We start from the raw sequence: 16,556 nt of genomic DNA on the forward strand, positions 1-16,556 counted from the left end.
GAGGCAATATAAACAAAATTATACAATCTGAAACAGGGTGCAGTGTTGCGGGAGTTTCACACTTATTCGACTAAAGAGTTCCTCACTCCCCAACTGACCAGACGACACTTAGAGTTTCAGTTCAAGAACTTTATTCCAGCTATAGCAGGGAGCTATGCATCCACTAGGTGGCTTGCTAGCTCCCCGATCATAGAAGATACAGAGCAATTATACTTTTGTGCATTTCCCACTTAATTAACATTCACCAATCAAAAGAATACATTTGTTTAAAAGTTATCTATGTCCATTCACCACTAATAATTAGGATTACATAATGCATTACATAAGAGTATAATTACCAATCATACATGTACATATTATTATCATATCGGCAAGCACGTATTTGTTTCTACTTATCTACTAAGCGCTGGACATGAGTAAGATAAAGATAGGCCAGTGCTGTGGTACTCATACTCCCATCCCATTATCCAGTGTTTTGTAAGACACGCATGGGTGGCAGCTACATAATAATCAATTAAATTCTTGTGTGCAAGTGGTGTGATGACAGCCTTGCCATAATATCAAGCTTCCTTGGATTTGTATCTGTAGACTCTGAGCTGAAAGAATTGGGGCGGGGTTCTCCATTTCTGAGACTAAGTGTTGATGCCGACGTAGGATTCGTGGACTTCCACGACAGCGCCACACCTAGACCTGGACCGATTCAGCTACTGTTCGGAGGTCAGCACCGGCGCCACGTGGAACACAATCGATTCCAATGAGAAATGGTGCCAGATTCGCTGGGTCCGTGGTTGACACTCAGGAGGCTGACAAGCTGCAGCCGCATATACACACTCCACTCCCCACACAACCCATCCCAGCCAACAAGATGGCAGTAAGGAGAGCGGCACTAAGGTTCACAGACGCAGACTTTGAGACCCTCCTGGACATCGTGGAGGAGGGGCGGATGACCCTGCATCCAGGAAGCAGGCTGCCAGCCGCCACCATTCGCCAGGCCTGAGCATTAGGGGTAGATGCCGCGAGCACCATGGACAACGCCGTCCTGCCGGAAAACACTGCACGACCTCCTCTGGGTGGCCAGGGTGAGTATGCAGCACTGTACACCTGGCACTAACCTTTGTCCCACACACCCGTAACCTGACACTTCCCCATCTGGAGGGCAGCCGAACCCCCACCCTGCACCACATGCCTGCACCCATACCGGCCACCATGGCAGGGTGCCCTGGCCACTGAGGCCAGCTGCCCACCCCTGGGCTGCATGCGTCGGGCTGTCTGACACTGTCGTTTTTGGATCCTGCCCCCCGCAGGAGAAGGCTGGCCACAAGCGCCGGGAGTGGGAGAATTTCATAGAATTCATAGAATTTACAGTGCAGAAGGAGGCCATTCGGCCCATTGAGTCTGCACCAGCCCTTGGAAAGAGCACCCTACTTAAGCCCACACCTCCCCACTATACCCTGTAATCCAGTAACCCCACCCAACATTTTTTGGACACAAAGGGCAATTTAGCATGGCCAATCCACCTAACCTACACATCTTTTGACTGTAGGAGGAAACCGGAGCTCCCGGAGTTAACCCACGCAGATAGAGGGAGAAAGTACAGACTCCGCACAGACAGTGACCCAAGCCGGGCATCAAAGCTGGGTCCCTGGAGCTGAGAAGCAATAGTGCAACCCACTGTGCTACCAGGACAGGAGGGGGACCGCCAGACCTGCGGCCGCTAATCATGGCAGAGCAGAGAGCCCTGGACAGGGTCAGCGGCCCGGAGGAAAGGGAGGTCGCCCGGATGGAGTTCAGCCGCGGACGAGGAAATGAGACCCTGCTGAGTTGCGGTTCTCCATGACACGTGTGTCAACCCCCCTCCCCAACACCACCCTCACCACCCCCCACCCACAGGCTCACGCCAACCACGCCCCCGGTCTGTGGTCTAATCATACATCTTGTCTTGCAGGAGCAGCTGGAGATTTGGTGTGCCCTTCTGTTTTCCCCTGACCCAGGCTAGGGTCAGAGCTGGAGCACCCCCCCCACCCCGCCCATGAATCAAGCAGCGATGAGAGCATCACAAACACCAGCTCTCCGCCCGAGACTCCGGAGACCCTGGAGCTCGGGTTGGAGGATGACAGTGATTTTCCATCACAACTGTCTCCAACACCCTCCACCATCCCAGAGACATTCACCTCGATTGGGCACTTTAGTGAAGAAGCTCCTGGGACACTCTCTGGTGCTCACCACACAGCTGCTCCGGTACAGCAACTTGAGGTAGGAACTCCTGAGTGGATCGGACAGTCGAAGGGCAGGCCGACCCCAGGGATTAGCTGCCATCCAGACGGGTTTTGGGCTTCTGAAATGGGCAGTCCCAATGATTGTGGAGATGCAGTCGCAGAGCCAGGGACTATATGAGGGGTTGTTGGCGAACATCCAGTACCTGCTGGTGAAGTTGGAGGAGTCCAACTGCATGCAGCAGCAGGAGGTGGTGCTGACCATTCTTGCCACCCAGGCCAACACCGCACGGGTGTCATCTGTGGTGGAGGCATTGGGGGTGATAATTAAGGCTATGGATCAGCATGTCCAAGGTCTGGGGAATTCTGTGCGGGTACTGGCTGAGGCCCAGTTCAGGGTTGCCGCCTCACAGGCAACCATGTGTCAGGGCCACCTGGAAATCGCACGGCGCTCCTGAGCGTGGCTCCGCCGCAGCAGTTCATGGCTGGGAACATCGGCGACATTGCCCAGGCGCTGGTCGATGTGGCACAGAGGGAGGTGGCCCAGTCAATGGCTGCTGTGACACAAACCCAGAAGGTGGTGGCACAGTCATAGCGTGATGTGGCGCAGTCCCAGATGGAGATGGTCCACTCCCTGTGCTCCATGGCCACCAGCGTGCGGACCCCGGTCAAGACCAGAGTGCGTCTCCAGGACTGGTAGCGTCAGGTGGTGAGGGAGCCTCAGGGGATAGCTCTGCTCGCACCCCGGTCCCATTGAATAGCTCGGGGTTCATCGGGCACCCCGAGGGAGGAGGAGGTGATGGGTCCATGCTGGTGACCCCATATGGGATGTGCGGGAACAGTGCAGAACCTCGGACTGCCCCCCCCCCCCCCCCCCTATCCTTGGTGTATCTGGTAGGCAGCTGTTGGAGAGGGCAGCACTATGCCACTTGGGACACCCGAGCAGCAGCTGGGTCCATCCATGCACTGTCGCCCAAGAAGACGCCTGCCCACGGGGACCCGGTCACAGGGCGGGAATCACAGCAGGCCTCCTCCACTCCTGCTGTCCCGTCTGGGGACCCATCTATACATAGCGTTAGGGCCTGTAAAGCTAGAAAGTTAGACACTAGTTAAGTTGGTATGGGTGCAGGACACAGTTTAGTTATGGGGCGAGGGCAGAAATCTGTATATATTTGTTCACAATAAACACATTGTTACAACCTGCCTCGGTGCTCCATCTGATGGGTGTGAGGGGTGCGCTGGCTAGAGAGGGGCTGCGGGGAGGGGGAATGGGTGGACATTGTGGGTGGCCCAGGCTACCCACCCTTCACGCCACCCCTGCACTGACCGTCCCCACCACCGTCACCCAGGAATCCAATGGGACCATGTGATGGAGTGGCCAGCTCACATGCAAGGATCACCCAGGTAGATGGTGGAAAGTGCTTTCGTGGACGGAAGTCAGACATTGTCATATAATGCAGAGCACCAGAGCTCATCGCAGAGCGGGTTGTCTTGGTCCTGCATCCGCTGTTACTGCCAACACAGGAACCACACCCTGTAGTGCAGCAGATATGTGTCACCCCGGCCCGACGCCCATTCCCCCGTCACCCACACCCCCTCCAAGCAGGCCAGCCCCACCCCAGCGAGCTCCTCTCTGTCTCCCTCATCAGCCACAACACCAGTTTCATGATTTTTAAAAGCACAAGTGAACTGTGCCGTCGGACAATACAGGGTCAGATCCGCCAATGACATGTAAACGGTGTTTACTTTACATCCGTTCCGGACCGCTTTGACTCCGCTGTTGAGGGGATGGAGAATTGTGATTTGGCTTCAAATCGCTGCCCGCCACGATTTTGGCGTCGGAACCGATTCTCCGCCCAATTGTGTTTCGCGATTTCGGCACCTGCCAACGGAGAATCCCACCCCTAGTTTCTCACCATTAGTTTTCTGTCTTCAAGAATTTACCAGCTAGCAAACAGCAGCCTGTGTGACCCTGTTGGTTTTTAATTTAAAGTTTCTGATTTTTAATCATTTCAGTGAACAGTGACAGGGCAAGTTAAGCGAGTTGTTAAAAAGAATGCAGGATGCTTGACGAGAAGCGGCGAAGAGCACAGAAGCACTCACTCGTTATACCTCTGACAATTCTGGGCAATTTTAGGAAGGGTGTCAATGCATTGGAGATGGTGCAGAGGAAATTTACCGGAATGATACAAGGAATTAGGGAATTCAATTACATGTCGAGAACAGGGAAGTTGGGATTAAAAGCATATTACTGCGGATGCTGGAATCTGAAACGAAAGAGAAAATGTTGGAAAATCTCAGATTTTCCCCTCCTCGCCCCCTCCACTCCCCCCCAGAACAAGGATAGAGACCCCTCGTTCTCACATTTCATCCCACCAGCCTCCGTATGCAAAGCATAAATACTCTGCCATTTTCGCCAACTCCAGCGTGATGTCACCACCAAACACATCTTCCCTTCACTCCCTCTGTCAGCATGCCGCAGAGACCGTTCCCTTTGAAACAATCTAGTCCACTCCTCCACCGTACCCAGTACCTCTCCCATCCCCCATGGCACCTTTCCATGCAATCGCAGAAGGTGTAACACCTGCCCCTTTACCTCTTCCATGCTTAACATCCCAGGCCCAAAACACTCATTCCAGGTTAAGCAGCATTTCACTTGCATCTCTTCCAATTTGGTCTACTGCATTCGCTGCTTCCAATGTGGTCTCTATATCGGAGAGACCAAATGCAGACTAGGTGATCATTTTGCTGAGCATCTTCGGTCTGTGCGCATTCAAGACACTGACCTTCCTGTTGCTTGCCATTTTAACAAAATACTCTGCTCCCATGCCCACATGTCTGTTCTTGGCCTGCTGCAATGTTCCAGTGAAGCGAAACGCAAACTGGAGGAACAACATCTCATCTTCCAGTTACACGCTACAGCCTTCCGGCCTGAACATTAAATTCAATAACTTCAGATGATCAGCTCTACCCCACCTCGACCCATTTGTTTTCATTTCATTTTAACTGTCTTTTACCATTTCTTTCTTTCTTAATATATATTTAATCCCCCCCCCCCCATCTTATCCACCTTTCCTTCACCTTTCTCCTCTTTGCTTCCCCCTCCCCCTCCCCCCACATCTACAGTTCATCCTCTGATGTTAGTTTCCCTGCCGTTTGGCCTTTCACATCTTTTGTCCTCTCTGGGGACTGCCATTAGCACACTTTCCCCTTGGTTTCTGTGGCCATTAATACCCGGTTTCCCTGGGTTTCTGTGGCAATGACTCATCTTTCATTCTCACTCCACAGTATAAATATTTCCCACTTTCTCTGTCTGTTAGCTTTGACAAAGAGTCATCGGACTCGAAACGTTAGCTCTTTTCTTTCCCATTAGATGCTGCCAGACCTGCTGAGATTTTCCAGCATTTTCTCTTTCGGGAAGTTGGGATTAATCTTTTGAGGGCAAAAGAGGATTAAGACAAAATTGGAAAGAGATATTCAAAGTAAGGAGGGGTTATTTAAAGAGTTATGTTCTAAAATGAACTCCCTGAATGGTGGTGAAAGCAGATTCAATAGGAACTTTCCAAGGGGATTGGAATATATAGTTGAAAAGGGAAAAGAAAATGGCAGCACTATATGAACGAGCAATAGAGTGGGACTAATTTGGTGCTCTTTTAGCGAGCCAACACCTTTTAAGGCAGCGCATTCCAGGCCATAAACACAGGCTGTGTTTTTCAAAAAATCCCTTCACTTCTTCTTTGGCTCCTTCACCAACTATCTTAAATCTGAGGTATCTGCTTATGAACCCACCTACCACTTGAGACAATTTCTCTCGCTTCACTCTAAACTCTTTGTAATTTTAAACACTTCCATATATTCTCCCTTCCTATTAATTACTAAATACTGGTATGCCTTTTTTTCAGTATGTCACTGCATCCTGGGATCGTACTCTGCGTGTCTGGAATGCTTACATCAAACCTCCTCCCAGAAGCAGTGAAACGAGGGAAAATGCAACAAACTGAGAGAAAATGACAATGGGACTTTAAATACCTTCAGCGATTCAGCATTTTGAAATAAGTTGCACTGGTCCTCATCAAGTGAGACACGAGATGAGCAGTGTTTTGTAATTGTAGCCACATCAATGCAGTGACGGATAGATGAGAGGCTGGGTATGCTTAATCTCACATCCTGATTCCCCAGCGCCTGTCCACCATCTGCAAGGCATAAAACAGAAGTCTGATTGAATACTGCCTCCCTTTCTGAAGCTGCAACAAAACTCAAGAGGTTTGATGCTACATAGAACAAAGAGATCTACTTGACTGGCAGCCTGTGCATTGTCTTAAATACTCACTCCCTCAATTACCAGTGAACACTATCTGCAGTGTTGTCCATCCGTAAGATGCACTGCAGCAAATGCACTGAACATTTTTCGACAGCATTTCGATTACCTCTACCATGGCAGTAGCTGCGCATGTACATGGTCACCTCCAAGCTGCCCTCCAAGTCACGGATCAATCTAGAATTGGAACGATATCACTGTCCCTTCAGCATCACTGAATCAAAGTCCTGGAACTCCAGTCACACTGTGGGAGTAACTTCACCACTTAGACTGCAGCGAACAAGAAGGCCATTACCACCTGAACGAGGACAACTCTCGGGATGGGCAAGAAATAAGAGCCTTGCCAGTGATTAAGCACATCCCAAAAAAAAATTATTTTCAAAAATTGTGTAAAACTCCAGGTGAAGGTCCAAGGCCTATATTGTAGACTGTCACCCAGGCTGAGGAATGTATAAATTTAGAATAAGCAAGAAATGTATGGTGAATCTTTATAAAACACTGATTCAGCTTCACCTGGAGCATTGTATCCAATTCTGGGCGTGACAATTTCAGACAATGAAGATATTAGAAAGGGTCCAGAAAAGATTCATGCAAATGGTTCCCAGGATGAGAGGAAGTGCTGAATCAATTATGAGGACTGGAGAAGCTGGGGCTCTTCTCTTCATAGAAGAGAAGGTTAAGTGGAGATTTGATCGAGGTGTTCAAAATTGTGAGGGGCCTGAATAGGGTCGATAGGGAGAAACTGTTTCCATTAGCAGATGGAGAGTTAAAGAATGCTAATTAACAGTGATCGGCAAATGAATCAGAGACGTCATGAGGAAAAATCTATTTTACACAGCATCTGGTTAGGATTGCAAATTCACTGCTTGAGAGTGTGATGGAGGCTGATCCAATCTTGGCTTTCAAAAGGGAATTGGATAATTATCTAAAGATTTGAAAAGTACTGGGCTACAGGGATAAGACAAGTGCCTGAATTTTATACTCCCCTCTGTTAGGTGTTGAAGAAAAGGGATGGTTGGGGAGGTGGGAGGGGGGAGCGTGAAATTGCATGGATGGGATTTCCTCTTGGATCCCTCACACCCTGACTTGGTTGTGATTTTACGGTGGGACGGGCATGGCCGCAGACAAACAGGCTGCCCTTGCTGCAATTAAGGCCTTTGAGTAGCCATTTAATGGCCACTTTAGTGCCTTTTTCAGCCCAACCTCAATTTTTAGATGAGCAGGCAAGGGTAGATTGAAGTGGGGAATAGAAAAAATTTAAATCCTGGATCTCAGGTGGGCAAGTGGGGGGTGGGAGGGATGGAAGAGTGGGGAGAGAGGTGGGTGGAAGAGGTGGTGGGGGATAGGTGGACGCCTCCAACAAAAGCTGCCTTCTGACTGGCGGGGCCGTCTCTTCAAGGACCGGACACTGGACACCTCCGGACCTTCTTCCCCCTCCCCCTTCCTGAAGAACCCTGCCATATACTTGGCCTCCATGCTCCGACACTTAGTCCTAGGCATGTCGCTGCATTGCCTCTTCTGGCCACTGCAACGCTGTGCCTGGATGGGCTGGAGAGCCTTTGCCCAGCGTGATTGACCGGCAGCTCTCCAAGGCGGGACTTCCCTTCACATGAGAATGGAAGTCCTGCCTACTGCCAATCAATGTTCATCAGAGTGTAAAATGGCCACTGGCCTGTCGGAGTCGATGGGGATGTGTTGCCCACCTATCCCCCACTGACTCTCCGGTTGGCGGGTGCCAAGCTCCCATCATCCTAAAAATTCATGATGTGGAGATGCCGGTGTTGGACTGGGGTGAACACAGTAAGAAGTCTTACAACACCAGGTTAAAGTCCAACAGGTTTGTTTCAAACACTAGCTTTCGGAGCACTGCTCCTTCCTCAGGTGATTGAAGAGGTATGTAAAATTCAGGCCAGTGAGTGGGATTGTCAAGTTGCTATTACAGAGAGCTGGCATGAACATGGAGAGTTGAATGGCCTCCTGCTGTGTTGTAACCTTTCTACGAAAGTAGAAAGGTGATGGAAATCAGAAGCGAACGATCAATGAATATATTGTTTGCTTCAAGGAAAGCGCTGCTAATTCCAGTTGTTTGCATGGAGTATTTCCTGTCACTGTATGTGCTCCTCAACCTTGGTGACAGTTCACTGAAGCCTACACTGCCTTCAGGATCCATGGTGCTCCAGATCTGGTCAGTGATGACAACAGTAAAGACCTCCGGAACTTGTTGCCGCTGAATATTTCTAAGCTCACCCATTATCAAGCAGAGGATCCTAAGAACACTTTCAAATGCTAGTTCACTCGCACTTGCCAGTCAGGATCAATTCTTCCTGAAGCCTTTCTTTAAATCAAATGGCAATCATAGAATTTACAGAATCATAGAATTTACAGTGCAGAAGGAGGCCATTCGGCCCATCGAGTCTGCACCGGCTCTTGGAAAGAGCACCCTACCCAAGGTCCACACCTCCACCCTATCCCCATAACCCAGTAATCCAACCCAACACTAAGGCCAATTTTGGACATTAAGGGCAATTTATCATGGCCAATCCACCTAACCCGCACATCTTTGGACTGTGGGAGGAAACCGGAGCACCCGGAGGAAACCCAATCACGGGGAGGATGTGCAGACTCCGCACAGACAGTGACCCAAGCCGGAATCGAACCTGGGACCCTGGAGCTGTGAAGCAATTGTGCTATCCACAATGCTACCGTGCTGCCCACAATGATGTCAGATAAATTGTAAATTCTGAGATTGATGTGTTTTTGCTCAACTATGGCATTAAGTGATTTGCGGCAAAGGTGGTGGGTATATGGAGTTAATTCACAGATCAGCCATTGCCTCATTGAATGGTGGAACAGGCTCGAAAGACTAGCTAAAGTTGCTATGTCCCGATTAAAACAGCAAGGTGTACCGTGTATGTGTTCTCGCAAATAAAATCCACTTTTTGAAATCTGCTTTAGAGTCATTAAAACTGAAAAATGTAACAGCAAAAGTCTACTGGCATAATGGACTAGCTGAGGCCTTAATAGTTATTTACCCCAAGGGTGCATATTTCCCTGAATTGCAAAAAGATGACATCTTGGGCGGAATGTTCTGCTCGTGCTGATAGCGGGCTTGGAGGCACGAAGGTCATTTATTTAAGCAGGGTGGTGATGTACTGGAAACCTCCCCGCTTCCAGCAGAATTATGGTCTGGTTGGGAATACCCATGGCGATGTTCCTGCCTATTGAGACACCTCAGTGGCCGATTAATGACCACTTAAGGGCCTTATCTCACTGTGGACCAGTTGTCATGTGGAATGCATGGCAGCTAAAACCGTGCAGCCAGCTTGTCACCTCCGGGGGACCTGCTCTTGCTGCTTAACCCCCTACACCCATCTCCCTGCGACGCCCATCACCCCCCACATTACTTACCTGTGACTTGAATCACTCGCTGATCCTGGGTCTCCAGAACGTGTTTTTCTGCAGAAGCCACCGCCTCCCCTCAAGACAAGACTTCAACGCCCAGGGTTTTAATTCCAGGGGCAGTCTGTGGTGGCCTCGCCACTGCCTGATTGGCTTGTGGTTCGATGGACCTTCCAGAAAAGAGACAGCACGGCTCTCTCATTGAATTTCCAGCCAGCAGGCGAAATCCCCAGTGCCTGAACAAGATTCCACCTCTTGTTTTCCCACCCTCTCCAGGTAAGAAACAAGGTAAGAGGCAGGACTTTAGAGGGGTGTGAGGAAAATCTTTTTCAGCATGAGGGTGGTGGTGGTCTGGAACTGAATGGAGGCAGAGACCCTCATAAGATTTAAGAAGTATTTACATGTGCACTTGCGATGCCAAGACATACAAGGCTATGGGTCAAGTGACAGAAAATGGGATTAGAATACTTGGGAGATTGTGTTGGGCTGAAGGGCCTTTTCTGTGCTGTAGACCTCGGTAACTCTATGATTCTAACAAATCAGAAATGTAAGTTGTCGATAAATTGGCAACTAACAACTCATGCTATGTGGTATATTTACTCATCTGGTATTTTGCATGATCCAGTTGAAGGTCAACAGTGATGATACATCCCACATTGGATTGGATTTGTTTATTGCCACGTGTACCGAGGTACAGTGAAAAGTATTTTTTCACGTGCAGCTCAAACAGATCATTTAGTACATGGAAAGAAAATACGTAATAGGGCAAGACAAGGTGCACAATGTAAATACACAGACACAACAATTGGGTAAAGCATCCAGGAGTGTGGTATTAATCAGATCAGTCCATACGAGGGTCATTTAGGAGTCTCGTAACCGTAGGGAAGAAACTGTTTTTGAATTTGAGCGTGTTCTCAGATTTTTGTATTTCCTGCCCGATGGAAGAAGTTGGAAGTGTGAGTAACACGGGTGGGCGGGGTCTTTGATAATGCTGCCCGTTTTCCCCAGGCAACGGGGTGTAGACAGAGTCAATGGATGGGAGGCAAGTTTGCGTGATGGACTGTTCACAACTCTCTGAAGTTCCTTATGGTCTTGATCTGTTCAGTTGCCATACCAGGTTGTGATGCAGCCAGAAAGGATGCTTTCTGTGGTGCACCTGTATAAATTGGTAAGAGTTAATATGGACATGCCGAATTTCCTTAGTTTCCTGAGGAAAATATAGGCGCTGTTGTGCTTTCTTGGTCACAGTGTCGATGTGGGTGGACCAGGACAGATTGTTGGTGATGGACTTACTTAGGAATTTGAAGCTGTCAACCATCTCCACCTCGGCCCCGTTGATGCTGACAGGGGTGTGCACAATACTTTGCTTTCTGAAGTCAATGACCAGCTCTTTAGTTTTGCTGACATTGAGGGAGAGATTGTTGTTGTTATACCACTCCACTAAGTTCTCTATCTTCCTCCTGTATTCTGACTCGCCGTTATTTGAAATCAGACCCACTATGGTTTTGTCATCAGCAAACTTGTAGATGGAGTTGGAGCCAAATTTTGCCACACAGTCGTGTGTGTACAGGGAATATAGTAGGGGGTTAAGTACTCAGTCTTGCGGGGCGGCGGTATTGAGGACTTTCGTGGAGGAGGTGTTGTTGTTTATTCTCACTAATTGTGCTCCATGGGTCAGAAAGCCGAGGATCCAGTTTCAGAGTGGGGAGAAAAGTCCTAGGTTTTGGAACTTTGACATGAGCTTGGCTGGGATTAAGGTGTTGAAGGCAGAGCTGTGGTCAATAAATAAGAGTCTGCATGTAGGAGTCTTTTGTTGTCAAGATGAACCAGGGATGAGTATAGGACCAGGGAGCTGGTGTCTGATGTGGAACGGTTGGGTTGGTATGTGAATTAAAATGGATCTAACCATTCTAGGAGTATGAAGTTCATGTGCCTCGTGACCAACCTCTCGAAGCACTTCATTACGATCGATGTCACGGCCACCAGACGGTAGTCATTGAGGCACGTTGCCTGGGTCATCTTTGGCACCGGTATGATGGTGGTTTTCTTGAAACAGATGGGGAACTCGGAACAGAGTAGGGAGACGTTGAAGATGTCAATCTATCTCAATCTGCTGCTCATTGCCTCGAGTGAGTGTGTCCTTAGGATATATGACCACAAACCTCCTTGGGGTTCTCTCGATCACTCCCTCCTACATATTCAGGAGAAGGTGAGAGCAGAAACATGTAATAAACCCAATCAACTCCTTTGGCATGGCATTTGACATATGATTCATTACTCTACTATGTAAAATGAGCTAAGAGCATGGGAGAGATAAAATTGTGTTTTAGTTCCTGATTTACAGTGAGATAGTTACCTTGTTCTGAGTTGGTGGCATTTGGGAGCCCCACCTGGTAAATGAATGGTTCACCGGTATCATAGCCGTAGCTTGTGTTATTGCATTGGAGGTTGGAAACGCTTTCACCCATTTTGCAATCTTCTATCACCAATAAATATTGATTTTCTCTACAGGAGTGGAGAAAAGGCTCAATAGAATCCATATGTAATCTGTGCAATGGCCAGTTGTTGGCGCAGTTTGGTTAGAATGTACACCAATTGAACTGTTTCAGTAATAATGTTTTAGCTGGATTCATATCTCTGACCACCATGCCACTTTAGTCAAATGTTTCTAACCTTTCCTGTAGGTCAAGTTGACTTTTGCAAAAAAAAAAATTAGAGTACCCAATTCATTTTTTTCCAATTAAGGGGCAATTTAGCGTGGCCAATTCACCTACCCTGCACATCTTTGGATTGTGAGTTTGAGACCCACGCAGTCACGGGGAGAATGTAAAAACTCCACACGGACAGTGACCCAGAGCCGGGATCGAACCTGGGACCTCAGCGCCGTGAGGCAGCTGTGCTAACCACCGTGCCACCGTGCTGCCCTCAGGTCAAGGTGTCTTATGGTGGGTGCACCATAGCACAGGAAAACATTTTGCTCATTGTGTGATACTATCCTTTCCAAATTACACAGAAAGACACCATTTTGCACCTTTAATTTTGATCTATAAGCACATTTTCGCCATCGCTTTTCTTTCTTTTTTAGCTTCACCATTGCTGCTTTTATTTCATGACCCCTGTTTTTCTGGTTATTTAATATCAGCTGACTCAGGCAATTTGTCAGGCTAATTAGTTTGTCTTTCTACCAGATCTTAATCCATTCTATTTTTTACCACCCCTCTAGTCTATTCATCTGCTTTTGCAATCTCCTCACAGATAGGCCGATCCCTAGTACCCGCCGAACTTTATAAAGTGCCTTTTCCCTGGGAACCTCCTGTCCCATTAAAATTACCTTCAAACTGGGTGTAAAAAGAATTTGGGATAAATTGGGCTCTGCAGTATCCACCTTTTGGATACTGGAAGACCTTTAAAACTGCAAACATGGATCTGTGGAACAGTTGGAATGCATGAAGGATGGACTGCACTGCATAGCTGCCAATGAGGGTTGAAATGTGTTACTTTGGTAGTCTGGGGTGGTTCATCAACATCAAAATTTGTCCCAACTTTCATCTTAATAGATATGTTGAATCAAATGATTAAGAGGAGGGTATTATTGGTGTAAAAAAGAGACATTGCAGGAGATTGGCCATGAGCCAAAGCTCTCTTCAATGTTTGGACACTGCTTGGAAATGGCTGGTAACAGGGCATGAACAGGGCAAGAGCCAGAGTGCAGAAGCCAGTATGTAGAGATTTGTTTATGCTTTTCCCTTCCAAAGTCTCTTAATATATCAGTTCTGATAAAGTAGAATCAGTTTACATTACTCTTGAAGAAATTTAGTTTCTGAAATAAAATGGAACAAACTGTCAGAACACTTCAGTTAAGAGATTGTCACCACCCTTTGATAGTGCATACAGAGGCTTGCTTTGTGGAAAAGTTAGGAGTGTAAAACTTTTTTGAAGATGTTCTCCTGGTTCTGGGAGTGAATGCATTGCTTGGTTGCTGAGTGTTTAAAACTTAAATCCTATTTTCAAAACATTGTGCATTTGTTTTATTACTAATTTCTATCACGTGGCGAATATGGTTATTTGATCACCACAAATTTGGCGAGCACCCTATTGAAAAACACTGCTATAAATTACTTGTGTCAGTACCGAAGCTGGTTGAGTCTAGCACTTACGTCTCTGAGTCGCAAAATTCGAGGAAGAGTTTTCACAACAGGGCTTGAGCACAAAAATCGCTGCTGATACTGAGGGAATACTGCAATGGTCAAGGTGGGATGAGAGGGGGTGGGTTTGGAAATTGTAGCACTGTGACGAAAGAACAATTCCCATAAACAGAACTAGGAGTTCTACAGTAATCAAATTAACTTGAGTGCAACTTTGAAAGAAATATGGTCTTTTGAGATATTCCCACAGCACCTAAAATTTAATTCTCGGTTATTTTAATGTTGATATTGAACCAGTTTCATTTAGTTTCCGAAGCCCTCCATTTAAAATGTTTGGCTTAATGTGGAGGATTGAGGAATGTACAGTATGCAGACATTGCTGATTGTAAAACAGAGCACTTAAACAGTCCATGTGAATCTCCATTTGTGAAACAAAGAAAATAATTAGCATGTCACAACAAAGATAGAGGGAGCTGCTACCCTGCAACAAGTTCATTCTCAGAATGCACAGCCTTCATTCCACCTACTTCCTGAAAACAAGAATGACATTCTTTTTGTTTTCAGTTGATTTGAATTTTAAGCTATTCATAAACAGTTACCACCACACAACATAAGATTTAATTACATAGAATTTACAGCACAGAAACTGGCCCTTTGACCAAACAGCTCTGCTGTGTTTATGTTCCATACCAACCTCCTTATACTTCATTTCACCCGATCAGAATATCCTTTTATTCCTTTCTCCATCATGCACTGATAGAGCTTCTTCTTAAATGCATCCATGTGATTCACCTCAATTACTCCATGTGATTGCCCATTACATCTTCCTTTTACTTTCTGAAGATGTTTCTCCTGGATTCCTTATTAGCTTTATTGCTGACTATCTTCACTTCACTAAAATTGGAAGCATTGGGCTAAATCTTTGTGCTCCTCTCATGCCGGAATCAGAGGCCAGCACCATCCCAGCACCATTTCCAGCCTCAGCCATGAGGAAGGCAGGCAGTTGGACTCATTTGGAGACTTGTTAAGCAGGGATTGAGAAAAGCTGACTGGAATTTTCCGGTCGGCCTCCAGTTTTGGGGAGGGGAAAATCAGCTGCCTCTAGGTGGCAATCAGTGGCAGGCTTGTGTGCCAATGTTTTAGGCACCCAGTGGCAGGCTGGGGTGCGAGTGGCAGGCTGAATGTCAGTGGCAGACCAGGGTGCCAGTGGCAGGCTGCATGTCAGTGGCAGACTGGGGTGCCGGTGGCAGGCCAGGTGCCAGTGGCAGGCCAGGATGCCAGTGCTTCAGGCACGCCTACATGTTCTCCCTCCCTGGCTTGTTGGGATGCAGCAAAAAGTTCAGAGAGATCACCCCACCCACCACCCCATTTCCTACAGTGGTAACTTGGCTGCTTTTTATAGTTTTTACTTATAGTTTTTAAAACGTGACTGAGAACAGCCTTGTAATTAATAATGTTTTACTGCAGGTGGCTGCTCCTCCAAAGCTGGAAGGCCTCTGATTAGCCCTCCAGCTTCGAGAGCATATCCGGCATTCTTATCTGGACAGCGAACTTATCTCCGTGCCCATTAAGGGAGCACTTTGGTCAAAGTTTCATATAAATTACTGCTTCCCCACCCTCCCGCCCCAAAGCTGGATTCAGAAACAGTTCTGGTTTCCCTTTCTCTGATTCAGCCCATCTTCCCTACCTCTGGACAATCAAACACTTTCAAAGTTGTAAAGGCCTTTATCAGGACATCTTTACATCAGCTCCTTTCTAAAGGAAAGATCACCCTTGTTCCATAATAGATAAACAACAGTGCATTTATAGAGAAACATTCAGTGTACATTTTGGTCATGCTATACATACATACAACTATATAATGGTGTTTTATTCATACCTTCGAAGCTCTGGGCACGTAACTGGGGGTAACCGGAAAATGTGCTGGGAACCCACCCCACACCCCGGAAGTCATGGGGTAAGAATTACATGGCAATTATGTTCTCTTTATTCTTTCATGGGATGTGGGCCCGCATTTGTTGCCCCTTCCTAATTGCCCTTTAACTGAGAGGCTTGCAAGGCCATTTTAGAGGGTGGTTTCAAGTTAACCACATTGTCGTAGGACTGAGGTCAGAACATAGAATCCATAGAATCCCAACAGTGTAGAAAGAGGCCATTCAGTCCATTGAGTCTGCACCGACACTCCAAAAGAGCACTATACCTTAGCCCACTCCCTGCCCTAACCCCATAACCCTGTGCATTGACCATGGCCAATCCACCTAACTTGCACATTTTTGGACTGTGGGAGGACTTTTGGACTTGCCCGGGGGCAGACATGGGGAAAATTTGCAAACTCCACACAGTCACTGTGGACTGTGTACTGACTACCCGCAAATTATTCTTATAAAAATTCCCAAAGTCTTTGACCTTTGGCTGCCCGATAATTACAGTCACCAGGTTTGTAAGTTTAAACACAATTATTGTTTATTTATACCAAGACCT

At 47.3% G+C, this 16,556-nt stretch overlaps 1 protein-coding gene across 1 annotated transcript in view; it reads left to right on the forward strand.

The window, feature by feature from the left end:
* The window catches only part of LOC140426773 (uncharacterized), a 118,289-nt gene extending 110,475 nt beyond the window's left edge, over window positions 1-7,814 (forward strand). The window contains exon 17 of the mRNA XM_072511929.1: window positions 6,116-7,814. Coding sequence (XP_072368030.1) covers window positions 6,116-6,214 — 99 coding nt within the window. The 3' untranslated portion in view covers window positions 6,215-7,814. The remainder of the gene's footprint in view (window positions 1-6,115) is intronic.
* The last annotated feature ends 8,742 nt before the right edge of the window (window positions 7,815-16,556 follow it).

Source organism: Scyliorhinus torazame, chromosome 7, assembly GCF_047496885.1.
Source record: "Scyliorhinus torazame isolate Kashiwa2021f chromosome 7, sScyTor2.1, whole genome shotgun sequence".
Classification (NCBI taxonomy): Eukaryota; Metazoa; Chordata; class Chondrichthyes; order Carcharhiniformes; family Scyliorhinidae; genus Scyliorhinus; species Scyliorhinus torazame.